Source organism: Macrosteles quadrilineatus, unplaced genomic scaffold (assembly GCF_028750875.1).
Source record: "Macrosteles quadrilineatus isolate MER2022 unplaced genomic scaffold, UCM_ALF_1.0 Scaffold_2__2_contigs__length_208266976, whole genome shotgun sequence".
Lineage (NCBI taxonomy): Eukaryota > Metazoa > Arthropoda > Insecta > Hemiptera > Cicadellidae > Macrosteles > Macrosteles quadrilineatus.
The window spans coordinates 133,477,940-133,495,249 of record NW_026542595.1 but is presented as its reverse complement, the minus strand read 5'-3'; the positions used below and the strand labels follow the sequence as shown (position 1 = coordinate 133,495,249).

The 17,310-nt window shown below is 33.6% G+C and overlaps 3 protein-coding genes across 4 annotated transcripts; all 3 read right to left on the bottom strand.

The window, feature by feature from the left end:
- Positions 1 to 267: 267 nt before the first annotated feature.
- LOC128987723 (peptidoglycan-recognition protein SB2-like) lies at positions 268 to 7,185 on the bottom strand. Of its 2 annotated transcripts, none has more exons than XM_054408721.1 (4): positions 7,073 to 7,185; positions 5,593 to 5,807; positions 2,470 to 2,597; positions 268 to 900 (listed from the first exon to the last, which is right to left on the bottom strand). In XM_054408721.1, the coding sequence occupies exons 2-4, from the start codon at positions 5,796 to 5,798 to the stop codon at positions 773 to 775; spliced, it is 462 nt and encodes a 153-aa protein (XP_054264696.1). In that variant the 5' UTR covers positions 5,799 to 5,807; positions 7,073 to 7,185; the 3' UTR covers positions 268 to 772. The 2 variants fall into 2 exon arrangements, with proteins under 2 accessions (XP_054264696.1, XP_054264697.1); XM_054408722.1 differs by having other exon boundaries at positions 7,077 to 7,185.
- Positions 7,186 to 10,249: 3,064 nt separating this feature from the next.
- Positions 10,250 to 11,327, bottom strand: LOC128984910 (UDP-N-acetylglucosamine transporter-like). Its single transcript, XM_054404279.1, has one exon. It carries the CDS (start codon positions 11,325 to 11,327, stop codon positions 10,329 to 10,331), a length of 999 nt encoding a protein of 332 aa, XP_054260254.1. The 3' UTR covers positions 10,250 to 10,328.
- Positions 11,328 to 12,641: 1,314 nt separating this feature from the next.
- On the bottom strand, positions 12,642 to 15,942 carry LOC128984164 (peptidoglycan-recognition protein 1-like). The gene is made up of 4 exons (XM_054403457.1): positions 15,741 to 15,942; positions 14,492 to 14,696; positions 13,422 to 13,549; positions 12,642 to 12,891 (listed from the first exon to the last, which is right to left on the bottom strand). The coding sequence occupies exons 2-4, from the start codon at positions 14,692 to 14,694 to the stop codon at positions 12,698 to 12,700; spliced, it is 525 nt and encodes a 174-aa protein (XP_054259432.1). The 5' UTR covers positions 14,695 to 14,696; positions 15,741 to 15,942; the 3' UTR covers positions 12,642 to 12,697.
- Positions 15,943 to 17,310: the final 1,368 nt, after the last annotated feature.

Sequence of the window (17,310 nt, the reverse complement as noted above, 5' to 3'; positions counted from 1 at the left end):
TAATCATTTGATTTGCCTACGTTAGTGAAATAAAAAATATCGATTGGTTATTTGTTTTGAACGTTTTCATAAATAATACGAAAATAGCTAAAAATATTATTTAAAAATCTATAATGCCATCTATTAAAAATCTATATGCTTATCTTAATATAATTGAATTGCGTTACTAAATCACACTTCATACTGCATATTGTATTAATAAATATATTTATTAGGTTTTATTAGTGACTAAAATAACAAAATAGAATACTAATCAGTTTGCTGTTAAAATTTTTTTTATTTATTAAAAAAGGGCACCTTTGGTAATTAATAACATGTCTAGGGTTTCCCAGACAAAACAAAATCTGTTTGAATTCGTGAATTACATTTAACTTTGACTTGTTAAAAAATGACATTATATACCGTCAATATTAAATAATCATAACTAGTTCTTTTTAAACACCTTTTTTCTTTAATTATTTGAAAAATAAAAAAATGTTTGATCTAAAATGATAGTGATGCAGTTAATGATTAGATTTCAGAACCTAAATCGACATACTCTCAGATATATGATCATTAAATAGATCACTGCTCACAAAATCTTTATAATCCGGCAGAAAATTAAGATATTGTACAGGAATTCTTTAGCCATCGTCCCAAACCCACATTTCAGACGCTTATTTCAACCGTTTCGGTTGCGATATCGATTCAGAACAAGCCAAAACATTTTATTAACATTAACACTAATCTTAACTTATAAATACCACAACAAGTAATAAAACTAAATAATATTTCACACATGGCTGTGAAGTTTCGTGAGTATATCGTAGTACAAGAAGTCTGATGCGATGTGGCCCTGCTGAATTCCGTATTCTATGAGATCGTATCCTGCCTGTGACATGTTGGCAGGAAGATCTGCCGCTGAAGCACAAACAATTAAGTGAGTAAAGATACAACCAAGCAACAATACGAAATTTCAAATGCATATGATCATGGCTTCATCTAACATGACTGTTGGATAAGATGATGTTGGATAAGATGATGTTGGATAAGATGATGTTGGATAAGGTTATATTTGATAAGATTATATTGTATAAGATTTTATTTTTGACGATGTCAACACGCCAGGATGTCAAATTATGGATGAGTTAAGGAGTGTTGAATGAGATGAAATGATAGGTTTGTTACTGACTATATTCAAAGATAAACAGTTTTTTTAGCCAGGACCATTTTTTATTTTATTTTGAGCCATTTTTCTATAATACCGTTATTATAAATACGTAAAATATCACTTGTAATAATGCATTTACACTTACACTGTTTATTCAAAAGACGGTAAATACATATACAAGATAGAAAGTGGTGATCGATTTGGATTGGACGCTCATCAGACCCAATAGGCGAATGACAAGAATTAAAATGGCGTCCCTTATATAGAAGTACCCAACAAGAAACTTCTATAAGTACAACTGGAGTCAAAAATCAATTGATCATTAATTAGTTCCTTTCTATAATTACATTTTCCCTTATAAATATACACCTCTTCCCAAGCATTCATCCCATTTCCTTTCTTACAATTCTTTAACGTACATACAGCTTCTAATTTTTCCCCTAATGAGTGGTCATTTCGTAACAAGTTATGTGTGACATTTGATCTTTTCGGGTTTTCGTGCCTCTAAAGAGGAACGCCATTCAAGGGCACCAGAGTACAGCTATGTACCATAAAAAAACCATGCCTCTGTATGGAGAGTTATTTACAAGAGTTATTTGACGTATTTATGTACTTTCAGACACTTAGAATTCACCACTGTAACGTTACGTTTTTAAATAATTCAGTAATCACTTTTTAAGAATTAAATGCAAGCTTGACAGCTCCTCCATGCTCTTTTAAGGAGAGTCAAAGAAATGTTTTTAATTTTTTTCAATTTTTACTTTTTATGTCCTTTTTATAGCACAGAATGTTTTCTTAAAAATTGTATACTTACATTTTTAATTACTAACCTAGAAATGTATAAAAAAATATATTTTCCATAACATTGCAGTGACGTTTTAAAGGTAAAACTAGTAGATCCTTGGTTGACCCTTGGAGGCTTTTCTTGCCGATTTCCGCAACTTTACTTTTTAGAACTTTAATGTCATTTTTTTCAGGACTGGTAATACATCCAGCTGTGAAATCTTTACCATGTAGTCTTAGTGACTTATTATAAACACAGACATAAGGATTTCATCATATCTTTAGTAGAAGCATGTAAAAAAAATAATAAATTTTATTTTTGAAACAAATATTTTTAAAATCTATACAAACCCATAAAATAGTTATTTTTAATTTTAAATGAAAAATCTTGTGTCTGTCACTAGTTAATTAGTTAATATAAAAGTATACCAAGTTTCACTATCCTACCTGTTCTAACTCCTGAGAAAAATGACATTTAGTTAACATTACTAAAGATAGGACCTCGGACTCCCCTTAAGTTAAAATAATTTTCTTACCAGTAAAGTCACCGATGTATCCAATGAGGATACTTTTGTTGCTCAATCTGGAATGCTCTCTTGGTAGAAGAGGTGAAGATGTCCATCCTCTGCCTTCGTATACATCGCCATCACTGCCCACTATGAAACTGATAATAGTGTTAGTTAAATCTACAAAGCCTTGTTACTAGCTACACAATTATTTACTGGGTACCAGTAGAGTACCTGCACTTTGAATGGAAGTGGTCTATATTTGTAACGTGCTTATTGTCCGCCGAACTCGTTCTGACGTTTGCAACGAAAGTGGACAATTTAGTTCTTTTAAATTTACAATATGAAATAAAACTGATTAGTCTACTAAGAACAAATAGTTTTCTCATAGTTTTTACATGATTGCACTTATACTGACAGACTCCGTTACATTTTTTATTAGAGTATAAACATACTCAATGGTATAAATAAACTTACCAATAAAACCCTACAAAAGCTGAAAGATTTGTCTACTTTTACCTAAAACCATTGACTGTTGGATACTGAAGTACAATAGTCAAAGCTAAAACTAAGACAAAATCTTTTCAGAGTATAAAAAACAGATTTCATAATGATCCTACAGTGCCATTCGGCCTAGAAACAAATTACTTACCGATTAATTTTGTTGTTTTGCATTAAGTTTAAGAATTAAAAATTAAAATCCGTTTGAAAATTGTTTTCATGGAGAAAATAGGTATGTAGGAATTTGTTCACAACGAAAGGCTTGGTTGGAGGTACTAAATACATGTTTGATATAAAAAAAAACAAAAAAATAGCCATTTCCTGGTGGAAACAACAAAAGCTCCATAGGAGGAAGTAGTAATGATACGAACTTGAATCATTTCAAAAGCTACAAATCAAATTAAATCAAATCAAATCAATTTATTGCCATCAACATTATAAATACATGTATAGCAACGTCATACAATTTCATCACAGTATATCCATTAACCTACTTAATATGTTTTACAAATTCTTTTACCTTATACACACATAAATCATACAAAATCTTTCTAATAGTAAATTTAAATTGTCGTATTTCAAGACATTTAATGTGAGCAGGTAACATATTATACAATCTTTTGCCAAATTCACTAAAGTTATTGATTGTGGTCATAAAATTACATTGGTTTGGACGGAGAAAAGTGTTTTGTCTGGTAAAATGGTTATGAACTGAATCATTTGTAGGGAAATCTCTAATATTATTTTTAACATACAGTAAACAATCTAAAATGTACAGAGAAGTGACAGTTAAAATTCCAAGTTTCTTGAATAATGGCTTACAATGTGTTTCACTGTCAACAATTGTTACACAGCGGTTGTTGTTACGCTTCATGGTTCATGACCTCCACGGCCCAAAAACAAATCTTGGATAAATGTTATGTACGTACTTTTGCAAAGAACTCCCCAGTCTTTGTCTACAACCTAATTCGAAGATTAAGGTCAAAGGACACTATAACTAGGATACACTAGGACACTGTAAATATTTATTTTAATCCACCCAGTTTAATTTGTAATTGTTTGTATGTTTCACCTTAACATCCAACGTAAAGCAGCAAGAACCATTTACATATTACCTAGACTTAGAGGGTCGTGGGAATATGACAAAAGATAGTAGTGATAGGCGAGATTTTAACCCAGAACCTCATGGACGAAGCCCCAACCTGCTCCCAATCTACCTATAGACATCCCAAGAACAAAATAACCTGCGCAGAAACGAAAAGATCACGTGGTTCGCGCCGGTAGGTGTAGCGACCCTTAAGAATAAGAATAAGAATAAGAATCGTTTATTGCCATAATAATACAGAAATGTACAGGGCAAAAGTCACTAAAACTAAACAAATAAAATCAGACCCATAAAAATAAAGATACAAACTTCAAGAGGTACTTACTATTTACATTTTAAAAACGAAGAAACACTGTAAAATTCCTTATCAACTAAATATTCCCTCAAACCATGCTTAAATTTTTTTTAAATTATTTTCGCCCTTGATTGAATTGGGAAGAGAATTGAAAAGATGGATACACATGCAGAATGACTGTTAGCGAATTTCCCTATAGGGAAGTAGCTATTACCGTAGGTCTCATGGTAAGACCTAAGCCCGGGACCGATTTACTTTTTCATTTTGATGTCCCCAGAGGCCAAAAACACCATTCATTCAAATTTTTATATATCTATATATAGAGATATATATATATATGTGTGTCCATCCGCACGATAACTTGAGTAATTTTTGTCCGATTTTAATAAAATTTGGTTTGAGGGTGTAAGGCAGGATAAACTTGAATGAGTTCGCGAACCAGCATGATCGGACTATGGGAACGGGGGTTTATGGGGGGTTTTATGGGGTAAAAATAGGTTTTTCCCATTTTTGACCCTAAAAACACACAATTTTACAATTTCTTTTTAAACCATTTTGTAGAGCTTAAAAAAACAAATAATTTAGTATATTGAAGCGTTATTATACGCCTAATTGTTATGGAGAAAATAAAAAAAAATTGTAATTTTAAAATTCCCATGTTATTCTTATGGAGAATAAGTCAACTGTTGTAGTTTGCTTGTTTATGAACATATTTTGATCGATTTTGGAAAATACTTTTATTTACCATTATCATTTTATAAAACAATCTTTTTTACCCTCCCTGTTGCAGCAAACCTAAGTACTCGTTAAACTAATTCTATTTAAATAGGAAATAAATGTGCTATTTTTATGGAGGCATTTTAGTGTAAATCCAATCAGGTAGTGGAAATTCGCTTAGTCTGCAGGTTTGCTGCGGCGGGGGTATTTTTTATTAAAAGTGGTACGGGATTTTGGAATAGGTAGGTCAAATTTATTTCTAAGATTGAAGCTGTGGTGAGATGACTCGTGAAAATGAAACATTGTTGAATTCTTTTTTAAGAATGACAAGGATTCAAAAATGAAAATTGATGGGAAGGTCAGCATATTATTTCTACGAAAACGGATCTACAAGACTCTCTGCATTTTAAGTTGAAGATTAATCTGATCCCTCTTTTTTCTAGTTTGAACGCAAACCTGCGCGGCTCGAAAAGGCCCAGGGTTCTTTTGTTTCTGGGATGTCTATAGTGAACATTACTGTACCACACGTGCTTACTTGTATCTGATATCCCTCTGGTTCTGTCGTTGCATGTGTGATCTCTGAAGCAGTCTAAGTGTTCCCATACACACCAGGTGGTCGAAGCAGGGTTTGGAGTGAGTGTTCATACAGAAAACATTCTGTACAGGCGTGAGTAGAGCGTTTACCATCACCCGGGGTGGTAGGGCACCCCATTGGTCCCTCGGTATGATATTCACTGGCATGTCTGTAAACTGTAAAAAAAATGATTGTTCAAAGTTCAAAGTGATGTTGACTATAGCCTGTCACTATAATTCGAGCTGGTCAGTAGAGCACGGAGTTTAGACTCCAAGGTCCCGGGTTTGAATCCCGTCAATGCCCAATGGGTCATATGTAAGAGAACCACTACCTTCTAGGCGTATAGCAGAATTACTTTTACGTCCCAATTATTTACGATTTGTTATTTTCTGTGTCTTCACTTTTAAAATTCGGGTTTGATTTAATGAAAATTATGTTCTACTGATCAATAATTATTGTCAGTTTTCGGAAAACCCTTTAAAAATCCTTAAAAACAAATTACTGGACAACTCCAGAGGTATTTTAAATATACTTGAGTTAGTTTGAGGTATAAAACCTTAAATTTATTCTGAGTAACTGTGTCATTTCTGACACATTTACTTACCGATTTCGCATGGTTAGTTCACCCCAAGAAAAAGAGAAGTTGTGACAGAAATAGTCCTACTTTAGCTAAAGTATTCCCTAATAATTTGAAGGTGTTGAACAATTGTTATTGAGGTAAAGCATACAATTAGGAAACAAATGTATCAAATGTATCATTATAAACAAATGTATTATTAGGTCTGCAGGTATCATATCTATCAATAATTCACTTATTTTTTATTAATTTATTAAGCTTACACGAGATATGGGTAGTTTCCAAATGAAGTACACACTAGTTTTTATATTTTAAGTATAATTTGTAATTTCTATTACTTTTAAATCGTTTTCTTATCAACATCTTCATAAATGGACGCAAGAAGACTATACAAAAATAAAATATACAATTAAGTTCTTAGTTGAATATTTTACTTTAACTTTGAGTCAAAGTAACATAAGTAAACAGTATTAAAGTGTGGTCACTTTTGAAACACAACTTTTTTTAAGTTGTTATTTAAATGATTTAAATATTTTTTTTCAAACGAATAAAATGTCTGTCAGTGAAAAACTATTCAACAACCTTATATTAAAAAAATACAAAATGCAATAAGGCTCAACCTATAAAAATTAGGATCCGAACACTAAATTCAAAAATTCAAATTCAAATTCAAATTGTTTATTTGGCCATTAAACATTACATAATAGGCTATGTCAATACATAATTCAGTAAATAAAAATAAACCATCATCAGAGATTGGTTAACAATCAAATCAAACCATGCTTAGTTTAAGTCAAATAGCATAAGGCAAATAGCATAACTAATATAAGGTATACACAAATTTTTATTTGTTATGTTACTTACCTACCTAAGTTCACTGTTTTAATGGTCTTTATCACTTTTAATTTTCAGTGTTATAAAATATATTCTTATAAACATTTAGTCTGTTAACCTAGCCTATGTGATGAGTTAGGTGTTAAAACATAACTCACTAGTTAACTGATAACTATTTGGCACTTTGAAAATCGATAAGATTACGTATGATTTAAATAATAGAAATGAGTCTTATTTGTGTGTCGCACATTATATAATGTTTGTTTTTCACATAAAACATTTGCGTGTAAAGGCTACACTGAACCTTGAGTTTTTAATATTTTACACAGGGGAAATTTTAATACTCAAAATTCTTATAGTTTATAATTCTTTTTATGATAAAAATCTTCCAGTGGTTTTTAGACTGACGACTGACGTAAAATTCAAACACTTATTATTATTATTATTATATCGAACTTTACGAAGAAGCTTTATCCGTGCTTTGCAACGGGAAATGAATGCGGAAGAGAATGATGCTGTTCTTTAGATTTGCTGTATAAAATAATTACATATTATGAATTCATTTTATAATCAAAACTTATTTCCCCACTAATTGAAGTAGAACCTCTTTAATCCAAACCCCTGTAATCCGAACGCCTCATTGCTGTACTCTATACACAGTACAGTAGTTCTTTATTGCATGTATACTGTATTTATTGATACACTCACCGTAGTTATTTCAATTGTAATGTATAGTAGGCCTACTGTTTATTCCTTATGTTTACTACTGTATTACATAAACACTGTATTTTACTTTATAAAGCATTTTTCACTTTTTCCTAGCTTTGTTATGTAAAAACAACAATATGTTCTGTAATCCGAATTATTCAATAATCCGAACTACCCCCGGTCCCAATTAGTTCGGATTAAAGAGGTTCTACGTAAATAGTTTTCTATATTTTTGGATAAAGGGAATACATATTCCAATCAATTACAGTGTAAATGGCTCTGATGTATAAAATATAAAATAGTATAACTCTATGACTTAATGATTATCATTACCCTTTGAGAAGGGGACGTCCTCTCTGTGCGTATTTGAACACAGAGCGGTGTTAGGAATGAGTGTAGAATAGTGTGATGCCTTGTGTGGCTTTGTTACTATGATCAGCTGTTTCATTAGTCAGGAACTTAAAAGCCCAATGATCAAGGACTTAAATTGTGTTCGAACACTTCAAATTTATTTAAGAAAATATTTTCTTAAGAAACCTGTTCTATCACACAGATCGTCATAGGTTCACGAGATTATTGTTATACATGTTTTCAATCATTGGAAAAATTATACAAGTGCAGAAGGGCACTTTGCCCCCAGTGTCCATATTTTGCTAAATTAATAGTAGTTTACAGCAACTGGATAAAACAGTTTACAATATTTATGTACAAATATGTGCATGATTTAGAAAGTCATTAAGCTGTAAAACTGCAATTTACTACAGACTTTTCAGAGAGTTTACTTCGATGTTGTTAATTCAACTTAGTGAAAACATAATATGGATAAGTATACAAATAAGAATTTGAACTCTTAGAGAGCCTTTGAATGTTATTAGAATAACGAAATGGGTTGTGCATGTTTACTAACGCTAATCAGCAACAAAAACCATTTAATTTATCTCTAAAAATATATTCTTAAAGTGCACTGAGCAGCAGCCTCCAAAATACTATGTAACTTGGTATATGTATAATGTATGGGTATACAGTTACAAAATGCTCAAACTCACAATGTGACATTTATAATTCGGCTTATATTTCTCCAGCAGATTATTATCTGCAAAAGAAGTTTATTGTGCTCTTATCGTGTGTAATAACAACCAAACACAGAAACCTGGCCTAAAATAGTATCTATCTTGACAGATTATTTGAAGTGATCTATATTACAGACCGTGGCTCACTGGGTTGTTACTAATACTATTTACTGGGTTGTTGTTAATACTATTTAAGCAGCTACTATCATGACAGAAAGGTCATATTCCTTTTAAACTTGATCACATCATCCTTTATAAGATACTTTGTTTAACAATGCATGTAAACGTCAATATTGACGTAACAGCCAATTTTCAGTATTTATTGCTTTTTGGAAATGCGGCATTGTTATGTAATTTGAATTATTTGTTGCCAATGAAGCCGCACAACCATATAAACGAGGAGGTCCCTAACAGTTTAAGAGTAAAAGCCAACTTCACTTCAAGTATATTCCACTAGATCCACTAGATCCTAACTTTCCGTAGATGAATAATTAGCTTAAGCCTTGACAGTGACCGTCGATTTCGACGGGTTTCATCTAGTAGTAAATAAGTCTGCTTAGAATATGATTTTGCTTATAAGGGTTCTTTGGAACACAGATTGTAAGCTCAACAAACCAGCTGATATTTGTTACTGCTCTCAGCTGTTAGTTTATGTTGTTGTTGACGAAGTTTGTTGGTGTTGTAGTGAATAGGCCGTATGTTTAGTTAATATTTTTGAATATATTTATAATTCCAATGAAAAAAGGGCATAAGGAAGAAAAATAATTGTTGTCCGAGAGAAATGCTAGGAATGTAATGCAAATATAAAAAAAAAAAACAAGAAAACATATCGCAGTAGCCTACTTATATTAGTTAGCCTAGGCTACTGGAAATCTACTGTGATATATAATTTTTTCTCAAGATCGTGGGATTAATATAGCTACTAAAAGTCAAGTTTTGGATTAAAAAATAATTGTACTCTACCTAGTAGATTTTTATAGAATATAGATATAGTTACCTGTTCTAACCTGTGCTGACATATTGGCTGATATTTGTTGTGATCAAAATCACGATTAATTACCAATGAAATTGTCCTTGTTTCCAGAAAGAAAATTGTATACAACTACAGAACAAAAAATGACAAGAAGATGGATTTTTTTAGTTACCAAGATATTAGCTACTAGATATTCTTGTATATTTGACAAATTTTGCAAATTTTATTGTTGAAAAAGGTTTTTGTTTTTGTAAAATGGCAGTTTTATTTTTAAATGGACATAAAACATAGATTGCTTACATATTCATACCAAAACTATACATGTAGTTTTAAAATGTCATTAGTTCCTTTCACTGGACACAGAAAACATAAAAACTAAAAGAGTAATCTTTTCGATATCAAACTTAAAAAAAACCAAATTTTTGGAAAAAAGGGTTAAATTTTTTTACACAAATATTAAATAGGTTAAAATTACAAAAGATTCTCCTGATTGGATCCCTACAAACACAATGCTGAATCTTCTTAAGGAAAACAGTTAAACTTTGAGCAAAGATTCTTTTGCTGAGTCCATAACGCTCTCAGCGAGTTTCGCTTTTGGGCTGTAACTGTAAAGGAATACTGAAGCTATGACCATAGCAGCTCCTAAAACGAATTGAAATGTTATCGTAAAGTCAAACAGATACTCAGATACTATGCAAGATATCACGATCGCTAGAGAAGTGGCGAACCCTTTCAATATGTTGTCAGCGTATTTAACCACCATAGCCACCATTAGTCCCCCACCAGCCTGTAGTACAACCAAGTAAGCGATGAACCAATCGTATCCGTGGAAGAAACCGTTGTTGCTGATGGCACTCAGGTCTTTAGCGAAGCAAGCCAACAAGCCAAACGGAAGCGAGAGAAAACTGAGTTGAACGTTTCTCGTCCAAACTGAAACGTCAGATCCTTTCAAGATCATTTCGAAATAGATGCCTGCAAAACCCGACAAGACACAGGCACCGATAGCAGCGGCAAAGCCGATGAGTCTGTTCTGTTCAGCGTTGTTTTCAGCAGTGTCAGAGGCACCGGTCAGTTGAACCATTGCTACTCCCATCGCCAGAAGCACCAGAGAAGCCCATTGCTGTGCTAGCAACTTCTGCTTGAGCATCGTCACAGCAAACATAGCCGTTGTCAAGATCTTTAGCTGGTAGGTTACCTGATATGTTGCTGCGTCTAAATGGGAAGCGGACAAATACAAGAGATTGTTCTGGATGATGTAAAGGAGCGAAGGCACACACACTTTGAGCGTATCCATCGGTTGATTCACAATGTTGTGTAAGGTTGCTATCCATCGACTGCCTTCTTCTTTATACACGAGAGCTAGACTGGTCACCAGCTTGACCAGCTCAGCCATAACCACGGCAGTAGAGGGGAGGAACTTGTCACCGGTTCTGGTACAGGCGTATCGCATGCTGAGTCCTAAGACAGCATTCTGTAGAGTCAGAGTGACCAGGCTGACCACCTTCAGCGTACGCGCTTTCCTTCGTCTCTCCATCCAGTTGATAAGTTGGCTGGTACTTAAATTAGCTTAACGTAACAGGAAACAATTGAGATGTAAGTAAACATTTCAGTAATCTAACCTATTCCACCTAGCTCAAGTTGAGTTCTGCACAACAAATAAATCACCTGAAGCACCGCAAAAAAATAAAAACATAATAACGTAAACAGAATTTACATTTTCCAAGTTGAGGAGTTGAGGCACAGGCCTTCAGCATACTCGCTTTACTTCGACTCTCCATCCAGTTGATAAGTTGACGCGTACTTAAATTAGCTTAACGTAATAGGAAACAATTGAGATATAAGTAAACATTTTTAGCAACCTAATCAATGAGTTACGCTACAACAAATAAAAACACCTGAAACGCAGGGAAAAATAAGAACACAATAGCATAAACGGTTTACATTTTACAATTGAGTTAAGACCCTAGGTGCAGGCCTTCAGCATTCGCAGTTGATAAGTTGTCACTTACTTAAATAACCTTAACTTGTTACAGGACACAATTGAAATATGAACCAACATTTCATCAACCTAAACAATGAGTTCTTCCATACTTACCATAAATTTGAAAAGAAAAACTCCTTTAAAAATGTAAACCTGCATACCTTTAAATCCCCTAATTATATTTGACGCCAATAGATCCATAATATTATAACTACATAGCTTAGTGTAACAATAGCATCAATTGCTTGATATTGATGCTTTATGAAAAAGTGTTTAACCTCAACCCTTCAAATGTAGTCAAGCCTCTTAACCTATCAATTAGTATATAAATTACAAAGACAAATGTGAGGAATATCTTAAAACCTTTACTACCTTTCTTTAACCAAACAAAACCTTCTTACTTAATACCACCCACATTTGATCATTGTAAATAAAACACCATAGCAAATTCAATAAAGTAAACAAGCACTTGTTAATTGCACTGACAGCTGTTTCATTTTATTTTACCCTTAGGAAATCAGCTGTTGGGGCACAGCCCTTAGGAAATTCGTTCATATAAATTCTTTTCGGAAAATCTACACACTCTAGGGGGTTACTGGGAATGTAATGACTATAGAACTTGATTTAATTTAGTCATGGAATATGTTTACATTTTGTACAAAATGAAAAGTAGGAAATGGTTCTCCCTTAAGAGGTGTAGGTGTAAGAGAACTCTTCGTCCTATGCTTATCTGTGATTAAATGCAATGCCTTCTAATTACAAAAATAAAACATTAAATTAACTATAACTATCAAAACAAACCTATCCAACCTAGCATGTATTCTATTAAGAATATTATTTAGGAAATGACAAACAATTAATGGCCAGCACTTTAATAAATTAGTCATAAAATAATAAAATAAAAATAAATAAATAAGAACAAGCTACGCGTAATCTTGTTCTTCATGTAGTTCAGGTTCTCTGTACACATTATAATATTTTCTTTCTTCTCTTTCAGCTACGGATTGTGGGTACATGATGTCGTAATATTGGTAGTCGACCGCTATATGACCTGCTTTGACCCCAAATTTGATCAGGTCAGAAGTCGCCTCGTCAATTTGGGTTGGCATCGTCTCAGCTGAAAATCAAAATTGGAAGTTTAGCAGAAGAAATTTGTGTTCTGAGGTTTAGTTACTTTATGCGTAATGTTTTGAATATGGAGTATATCTTATATTTAGGATCGAACTCATCAAAGCCTTAAACCTTCGTCACTTTAGCCTTGAAAGTTCAGTTTATGACTAAAACCACTTGATTAGTCAGCAGAGTTCAGTATGCCAGAGCAAAATCGATGAGCGGATAGAAAAAATAGGCATCTACACTGTGGTTTTATTTCCAATGAAAATGACTATGTTTCTTCGAGTAAATTTCGAATTTTTTTTATATCACACCAAGTTTTTAATCAATATTAACTGAATTTGGCTAAAAATGTTGGAAGGTGTCTATTGATCGATGAAAGTACACATTCTGTCACAGACTCAACTTCAGCGACATTTCTATTAGACCAAACAAACATAATAAGATAATGGATGGATGGATTATGGATACATCAAAAGAGTGTTCAATTAATCAATTAAATTACATATACTGCAATATTATTGGTGTTCTCACCTGTATAATCACCCATGAAGCCGATGAGCATACTTTGAAATCTCAACTTGTTGAATCTCCTCGGTAAGCAAGGAGGAATTGTCCAGCCGCGACCCTCGTATACGTTACCATCCTCCCCTACCATGAAACTGGAAAAATAATGACAACTTTAGAAGGCATCTGCTTATTACGAGTTTTAAAGCTATGTCATCCTTCTCCACCATAGAACTAAAACAATAGAACCAAACCCCTTAGCGGTAAGTAACTAAATAACAATTAAAATTTATCTTGCCAAAGGAAAAAGCCAAGTCGATATAGGGCGTAAGTCTCTGACGCCATCTCACGCCATTCTGCCCTCATATTTTGTTCATATTTGGTTTGAAATATACCCAGTATTATTCCCGTCTCAGTTGGTAATGGCGTAGATTAAACATAAAATCTTATTCCTAGATTTGTTATCCATACCTAGGTTGCTGTTTGACAATCAAAAGATTTCCGCTTCTATACCGAGAAAAGTCAGAAGCTATTTGAAGGCTCGAAACTGGAATCAGCTGTTCCTAATCATTGGTCTTTAAATAAATGATCGTGGGTAAAGAAACAGCTGATCTTTGTCAGTAAAAAAATCAACATGGATCACCAGACTTCATTCTGAACACTTCTTTCACTCAAATTTAGGTTAAAATTCGCACCTAGGTGGTGTCAGCTGAAAACAATTTAAATGTTGGTTCCGTCGTGTGTCTCTAATGCTGTGAGTGGTTTTGTGGTTTTGTTTACATTTTGTTTCTTCTTATTTCTGTAATTAAATATTATCAATAATTTCCAATTAGTTGAGATGGGGACGCCACCTGGGTGCGTATTGTAACCCAAAAGAAGTTAAGGATCAGTGTAAAATACTGTGAGATGGTCTGTGTAGCTTTGTTACTGGCTAAGATTAGTTTCCTCGTTTAACCAAATAAAAAGGGACAAATCATAACTTGCCCTTATGTTAGTTTAGTGTTACCAACAAAAACTAGACATGATAAACGCACTGAAGATTTTAAATTGGATAAGGCAATAGTAATGATATTTTGACAATCAAATACTTCACCTACTTGAACGTGATGTCCTGATAGAGTAAGTTGGATGCATGCATTTGCTGAAGTTCTCTTACTCTCCCTTGGCACCGTTCCTGGTTTAGACAAGGTGTTGTGAATGCGTTTTGGATGAACACCTTGTTGCACATCTTGAGATATTCTTGGCAGTTGATGGTGGGGTTTGTGGACCATTCCTCTCGTGTCACTATTCTCAGAGGCATCTCTGTGGAGGAAATAGAAATTTAGAATGTTAAAAAGGAGTCAAGAAGGGAAATCAAACAGGAATGAGGAAGAACTTTGTTAGTTTTGGAGCATTTGAAAGGAATATGAAGAGTAACTGATGTCTTAGACAAAATTTAGACCAACAAGTTTGAACAATAGGCAGTGCCTGATCAGATGATGTTGACTGTAAAATAGCCAAAAGTATATTGGATGTACCAAAGCTGAAAGAAAGTGGAGGTCTTTTATTTTGAGGAACATAAAGACTACGGAACAATCCAATTATTTTGAACATCTTGGTATGAGAGATTTGTAGCATTTTTAAGCATCCCAGATCGTTTATAGGTTACAAAAATGTTGAGTGGACATGGTAATTTTTTGGGGGCTCTAAAGGAATTAACCATTTTAGGTTGGAATGACCTAGGCACTCAAGAAAAACCAACCACTTGCTAAATTTTTTTTTTTTTTAATTTGTTAATTTATGATCAAAGAGAAACAAAGTGTCCTTACGTGACTTAGTTTGTAAATTTTGAGGAATCAAGATCCCTAGACATCCTTTGAGTAAAAAATTTAATATATCTTTTAGCAACATTGGGTAGAAACACCCTTTTGTCCCTTGAGAGTGAACAGATAAGAACCATATTTCTTAAAATATGTTACTGAAATATTTATGTTCTTCCTCAGGCAAGAAAATTGTATTTTTGTCATTGTTAACAATTTATTTTTATGGTAAGGTAGGTCAAATACGTTTTATGAATGGCTGTTTATCGTGATCTTTTTTACAATGACATGTTAAGGATTGTAACTGGTTTCATTTAATTTTAGGTTATTGATTCATTGTTGACAGTCCACATTTTCTAATAAAAACAACTATATTACAAAGAATCAGGCACAATATATTTTATTGCTGTACAATAAACGATTGCGAAATGTTTTCCAATTATTTTCCTTCTTGTATTCTCATTACATCATACTTTTTACCTACATAATTCAATCATAATGTTTATTTTTGTAAGTGATATTTAAAAAAATAAGAACATTTACTTACTTTTTTCAAATAAGTTCCTACTGACGAAAGAAAAATGTTTCCATACAATGAGTAACTTAATGTGAAAATTTATTTCTTGAATATGTCTTTACGATCAGCCTGAGCAATAGTTCCCAAAAGGCACTGTAGCTTTCTTTAATAGTAAACTAGTATGATCCGGCATTTAATTTTCATTGAGGAAACATATTTACATTAACTATCATAGTTTTAAATTATCACGTGATATGGTCAAGTGAAGTCGTCACCACGTTTTTCCTTATCACGTGTTTTTATTTTCACACTTGTATATCACACACACTTTAAAAAAACGTGTGAATTCTCACGCAATATTTAGATAAAATTTCTTGTACTGCTTAAAAACTAATAATAGGGGTTATCAATCTATATTTTTCTATTAGTAATAGGCCATTCATATATCAGTTGCAATAAAGACTTCAACTACGTTACTTGTAGAGTAAGATTGTTTTGATTTTATCGTATGAGGTCGTATACTGAAGAACCAATTATATTGTATTAGTAGAGGTTGACACAGTTTAAATGTACCTATTAAAATATTTTTTGCCCACTATACAATTTTAAGCTATTTTGGACGTGATTATGAAGGCTACTTACACACAATATAAAACGATCAAGCACCAGAAAAGGTCCTCAGCGTAATCCTCGTAGGAAAAGTACACAGGGAAAGCACTGAGGAAAAATTCCCAGAACATTTGCCAGGATCTGGTCCTGTGTACTTTCCCCTTTAAAGCATATTTGCACCCCATTGGGGTGTTTTGTCAATTGGACCTTTGGGCCTGACTCCACCGGTATGAGCCCCCTGTGGGGAACACCTGGGGTTGTTTAGATCGGTGCCCCTGGTTGGCGTGTTAAGCCACCATATCCGCTTTACTGTTTTGTCCCCAGTGGCCAAATGACCTGCATCCAGGGACCACGAATGCGCCAAAAAAGGGGATATATCCCCCACCACAGCTACATAAGAGAGCCGTCCAACAAAGAGTGACTCTACGTCAGGCAGAGGGGGGCTAGCGCATTGAGAGGTCGAAGATTTCTACGTATTGAGCTTCCAGACAATGTGATTGAGTCTCCAGAAATATGAAGGCAGGAGCAGTGGATGACTGCCAGAGCCGAGTGGAGAGAAAAAACTCAGCGTAAAGACTTAAATCTCAGTGTTTTTTTATCTCTCACCTTCACATTCTAGGTCGCTAGATTCTCGCACGGAACAGTTTTACACATTACTTCAATCTCTGGAGGCTCGTGTCATTATCAAATAGAAGTCCTCCATTGGTGATTGGCAGGATTTGAACCCGCGACCATGGGCTCCAAAGTCCCGCGCACTACCTCTGGACCGGCTCACCCCCCTCGTATTGAGAGTAATAAATGTAGTTGTAGTTGTAGACTAAGAGCAGTATCCGCATAGGCGTTAGTCAATAAGAGAGTCTTAAAACCTCCTTAAAGGTCTGTATGCAGGAAATAAGGTATAAGTCGAGAAAGTACCCAACTATTACAGAATTTTTAAACAAGCATCAAGGCCACTTATACATAGTTTAAGGTAGCCTTAACAATTTAATCC

Bases quoted from the DNA above. Each gene is read 5' to 3' on its own strand.
- LOC128987723 (XM_054408721.1), bottom strand. From the start codon at position 5,798: ATGCCAGTGAATATCATACCGAGGGACCAATGGGGTGCCCTACCACCC. The intron at 2,598-5,592 runs GTAAGCACGTGT...CACTATTATCAG, and splicing joins CAGAGGGATATCAGATACAA to TTTCATAGTGGGCAGTGATG. The intron at 901-2,469 runs GTAAGAAAATTA...TTTGTGCTTCAG, and splicing joins ATACATCGGTGACTTTACTG to CGGCAGATCTTCCTGCCAAC.
- LOC128984164 (XM_054403457.1), bottom strand. From the start codon at position 14,694: ATGCCTCTGAGAATAGTGACACGAGAGGAATGGTCCACAAACCCCACC. The intron at 13,550-14,491 runs GTAGGTGAAGTA...TTATTTTTCCAG, and splicing joins TATCAGGACATCACGTTCAA to TTTCATGGTAGGGGAGGATG. The intron at 12,892-13,421 runs GTGAGAACACCA...TTTGATTTTCAG, and splicing joins CTTCATGGGTGATTATACAG to CTGAGACGATGCCAACCCAA.
- LOC128984910 (XM_054404279.1), bottom strand. From the start codon at position 11,327: ATGGAGAGACGAAGGAAAGCGCGTACGCTGAAGGTGGTCAGCCTGGTC.